The following is a 5,125-nucleotide window of genomic DNA, read 5'->3' as shown; positions in this document are numbered from 1 at the left end:
GCCATTGGTGTGAACAAACGCCCAGTAAGAAGAGCTCTTTTTGCGGAAGGAGTCCAAATGAGTTGTGGGAACCTGGGAGCCAATAAGGGCACATCCTGCTATTTACCTCCCTGAGCAGCTGAGGAGCCGGAGGTTCAGGGACAAGGATCTAGTCGGACGCAAGCCCGGACACCTTGTAAAAAAAAAAATAAAAAAAAAAAATGTGAAAGGAGGGCTTAAGCCTTAATGTTTTCTGTATTTAAAGCCCTGCCCAGCACACATTGCCTTCACTCACACCCCCTTCTAGTGTAGCTGAGTGATTTTCTTGTAGCACCATCTTCAACTTTTCCACCTTACAAAGAAAGAAAAAGAAAAAACACAATATGGCGGAAGCTTCTGTAGAATTTCTGCTACAAAATCTGAAAGATCTGCTTTTATACAATGCTCATCTGATTCTTGACGTGAAGGAACAGGTGAATTCTCTGTACAAAAATATTGATTTGTTCAAAGCCTTACTCAAGGATGCTGCAAATATCCGTAACAAGAATCAGTTCTTAAAAACTACAATGACCCAAATCAGAGACGTTGTATATGAGGCAGAAGATATTATAGACAGATTTGTTACTGAGTCAGCTGCACGCAAGGCCCAGGGTAGAATTAAGAAGACCTTAAAAAAAATTGGTCATACCAAAACTCTTCTAAATGTGGGGAAAGATATTGAGTCCATCAGCGCTGAGGTGAAAAGGATTCACGACGACAAGAAGGAGTATATAATTAGGGCCCTGCAGCAGGAAGGCGAGGGATTTGCCGGAATCCCAAAAAAGAGAGAGGTAAAACACTTACGCCATTATTATTCTAATTAAATTTGCAATATCGAAGCTTTATTATAGATTGCATTTTACCCTCTTTTTCTTTTTCTTTTTTTTATTTTTTCTTGGGGTTTCATACTAAAAAAAAAAGTTTAACTAGCCTTTTTAATCATTTAGATTAAGACGTTACGACTGACAACTTGGATAGTAATACTTGTATGTACATTTCTTGATACTTCATGTGTATTTTTGTTCATAAGAAGCAGAATACTACGCATATATACAACAAAAATTTAGTTCACGGAATTTAATTCTTCTTTGCTGTTTAAAGTATTTATTCATTTTATGCTAGTTTTTAATAATATGATTAAATTTTGGATTCCCTTATCGTTACTAAGCAAAAAGAGTGTTTCACAGAGCTTTCTAAAAGTCTACTCTCAAATAATGTTCACCAATTAATGATATTAATGGACTTTGGCATGTCTATAGATTAAAATATAGAATATGGACAAAGATACAATTCATTATAGTCATCAAAATATGACCCTTTTTCACTGTAATATAGGCTCCAATTGTAGAAGAAGAAAACGTGGTGGGATTTAAAGATGAGGCGGAAAAAATAATCAAACTTCTCACTAAAGGATCAGAGGAACTAGAAGTTATATCAGTTGTTGGTATGCCTGGTCTTGGTAAGACAACACTGGCTAAAATGATATTTCGTGACCCTACCATAAAATATGAATTCTACAATCGTGTGTGGGTTTTCGTTTCTCAAGAATATAGTAGAAAGGATGTGTTCCTCAATATTCTAAGACATTTTGATCCACCAAGCGATAACATGTATAGGATGGATGATGAAGAATTAGCCGAAAAACTTTGTCGTGTTTTGGAGAAAGAGAAGTATATAATTTTCATGGATGATGTGTGGTCTAATGAGGCCTGGGATGGTCTCAAAATTGCTTTTCCGGACAAGAAGAACGGGAGTAGAATTTTACTAACCACTCGTATGAAGACAGTGGCTAGGCATGCTAAACGCAACTTGGAGCCCCATGATTTGCGTTTTCTAGATGATAAAGAGAGCTGGGAGCTACTCAAATGGAAGGCACTCCACTCGAAGGAGTGCCCCGAGGAGTTGGAAGGGGACGGAAAGCATATTGCCATTCAATGTAAAGGGTTACCACTCGCAATAGTGGTGATTGGAGGAATTCTGCGAGATAATAATAATGAAATTCATTGGTGGAAAAATGTTGCTAAAAGAGTGGATGCGTATATAGTTCTTGACCAGGTGAAAACCATGGCCAATTTTATAGAAATGAGTTTCAATCACTTGCCTTATCACTTGAAAGCATGTTTCCTCTATTTTGGGATGTTTCCAGAAGACTTCCAAATCCCAGTGTGGAAACTTGTCCGTCAGTGGATCGCCGAAGGGTTCATACAGGAAATTGAGGGAATAAGTTTGGAGGATAGAGCAGAGGAGTATTTAGAGGATCTCGTCAACAGGAATTTGGTCATGGTTGGAGAAAGGAGATCGAATGGAAAAATAAAAACTTGTCATGTCCATGACATGCTACATGTGTTTTGCAGGATGCAAGCCGCCGAAGAAAATTTTTTCCATGAAATTAAACAGTTTGATCCAAGTAAATATTCACCGTCTGACCATGAGTGGCAAAAGCACCGTCGTCTTTGTATTCATTCTTGTGTTTATAGCTATCTCTCTTCAAAACCAATTGGTCCCAATGTTCGGTCTTTCTTGTGTTTCTCCTCTGATGATTTTGACCTGCCTCCTGCTGATATTTCTTCCATCTCTGGAAACTTTGAATTGCTCAGGGTGTTAGATGGTAAAGCCATTCATTTCCCTCGTTTTCCTAATGACCTAACTGAACTGATTCATTTGAGGTATCTCGTTCTCTCGTGTCATTTCAAGATTCTTCCTGAAACCTTTTCCAGACTTTGGAACCTGCAAACTGTTATAGTGCAGACGACATCACGAACTCTAGAAGTCAAAGCAGATATATGGAAGATGATGAGACTGAGGCATCTAAAAACAAATAGCAATACATCCTCATCTTTGCCAGTCCCTCTTCCTGCTAATAAAAGTACAAATACAGAAGGTTCTTTGATAAATGGAAACGTAAGAACACTTTCGACAATATCTCCTCAAAGTTGTACACAAGACATCTTTGCAAGGATTCCTAACCTAAAGAAATTGGGTATTCGTGGACCCTTAGCTAATCTTTTGAACTCATTTGATAGTGTGGGAAAACTGGATCATCTTGAAAATTTGAAGCTACTGAACGATGTACATCCAAAGCCGTCATCTGAAGGAAAGATAGCTAGGTTTCCCCAAAAGTACCAATTTCCGCCAAAGCTAAATAAGCTTACTCTTGAAAACACCCGTCTTGATTGGAAGCACATGTCTACACTTGGAATGTTGGATAGTCTTGAGATCCTGAAGTTGAGAGACTATGCATTCGATGGAGAGAGGTGGCAGGCAGAGGATGGAGGTTTTCGTGTTCTCAAAGTCTTGCAAATTGGAAGGACAAATTTAGTTACTTGGGTGGCTTCTGCTCGTCACTTCCCAAGACTCAAGTCTCTTTATCTTAGACACTGCAGTAACCTCGGAGAAGTTCCATTGGGCTTTGCAGATGTTTCAAGCCTCCAGCTAATTGACCTGCACCGTACCACCAAATCAGCAGCTGCTTCTGCCATGAAAATTCGGGACCAGCAAACCAACAAAGGCAGGGAATTTAAGCTTTCCATTTTTCCTCCTGATCAAGTTCAATGATCTCCATTTGGACAAGCTCAAAAATTCTAACTTCACAGGTAATACATTTTTTTTTTCCTTTTGACTTGCATTTCTATCTGTCATAAGTTTGAGGAGCAAAATTTTCATATGAATTTCCAGATTTAATAAATTCTTGATATATGGCAATATCACAATAGGTTTAATATGTCTCATTTACTAAGCTGGATGATACAAATTAAAATATGATAGAGAAGAATTAGATGAACAGACTGATATTATTTAGTTTGTGAACTTGAAACTTTTAATATGAATCATTCACACACACATATATATGAATGATTCACTTAAATGAAGAACGACTAACTTTTCAGTATCATTTTGACTAAACCATGTATGCAGGAAGATAATTCGAGGAATAACAATGCCAAGGATGTTGAATGAGTGAAGTATAGATGAATGAAGCCATATCATGTCTTCCTAGTCATTTTGCACTTTATTTCTCTTATGTTGAACTCATTAAACAGATTTTTATTTCATTTCGTTGAATGTGCTGTACAGATTTCTCTTTATTGGAAGTGTTGTACTCCTGATTTCACTTGACCTTGTTTCTATCTCTCTGTGTTTGCCAGTGGAATGACAAGAAAATTGATATTGACAGAAAATTCAATTAACATTCTGTTAATACCAATTCAAACAAACTTTAGCCTGAAGTTTGAAGAGGCAAAAGCTTCATATATGGTACTTCTATCTGATTTGCTTTCAATGTTTCGACGTTGTCCTGCTGTATCATATGCAAGTAATAAAGTACTTCATTGATTTTTATCTCAATTAAGATTAATCCTAACAAGAACACACATTTAATTTGATTTTTAAGTTAAATTATCCTAACTCCAAAATAATAATAATGGAGAAATCAAGTATCGGGGTATAAATCAATTTAGAAAGTAATTACAAGCTCCCAATTTCACCAATTAATCCTACACATGTTCAATTCATATCTTGAGTGCTAGTTAACCTATCTTTCAATATCAAACTTACCTGTTTATTATAGGAACATGAAGATGAAATAAATCTCTTCAATCTTTATCATGAATCCAATGAACTTGGATATCTCCGCACTTGGATATTCAGTAATTCTTTTGATCTTCTTAATTTCATTCCAAGATGATTAATTATGATCTTTTCAATTGATTTCTAGGATATCGTAATTTTTATGGTGTATTTTGAGGTGTTCAGAGATAGAGACGTGAAAAGCCCCAAAACAGGGTCCGTTAAAAAAAAAAAAGAAAAAAAAAATTTATTGAGTTTCCTAATAAAAAAAGATTTTACCCAAATTTTGTTTGTCTGCGTAACCGTCGTTGAATGTGTTTCTCCGTTGCTACAGTCAGTTTTTGAAATTCAAAGCCTTCGAGCAGGTCGCGACCAGCATATACGTCGAAACTAGGGCTGTAAGTAAAAACCGCCAAACCAGAAAACCAAACCGAAACCGCATTTTAGAAACCGTCGATTTGGTGCCACGTGAACTCGGTCAACGAAATTGTTTTGACCCAAACCAAACCGGTCAAAATGGTTTGGTTTAGATTTGAAAATT

At 36.7% G+C, this 5,125-nt stretch overlaps 1 protein-coding gene across 1 annotated transcript; it reads left to right on the top strand.

Annotated features, from left to right (window-relative positions):
• Positions 1-267: 267 nt before the first annotated feature.
• On the top strand, positions 268-4,216 carry LOC111368096 (putative late blight resistance protein homolog R1A-10). The gene is made up of 3 exons (XM_022989291.1): positions 268-809; positions 1,354-3,611; positions 3,934-4,216. The coding sequence occupies exons 1-2, from the start codon at positions 363-365 to the stop codon at positions 3,571-3,573; spliced, it is 2,667 nt and encodes an 888-aa protein (XP_022845059.1). The 5' UTR covers positions 268-362; the 3' UTR covers positions 3,574-3,611; positions 3,934-4,216.
• The last annotated feature ends 909 nt before the right edge of the window (positions 4,217-5,125 follow it).

Source organism: Olea europaea, chromosome 18 (assembly GCF_002742605.1).
Source record: "Olea europaea var. sylvestris chromosome 18, O_europaea_v1, whole genome shotgun sequence".
In the NCBI taxonomy this organism is placed as follows: domain Eukaryota; kingdom Viridiplantae; phylum Streptophyta; class Magnoliopsida; order Lamiales; family Oleaceae; genus Olea; species Olea europaea.
Note: the sequence above shows the minus strand (reverse complement) of the source record. Positions and strands in the feature narration are given on the sequence as shown.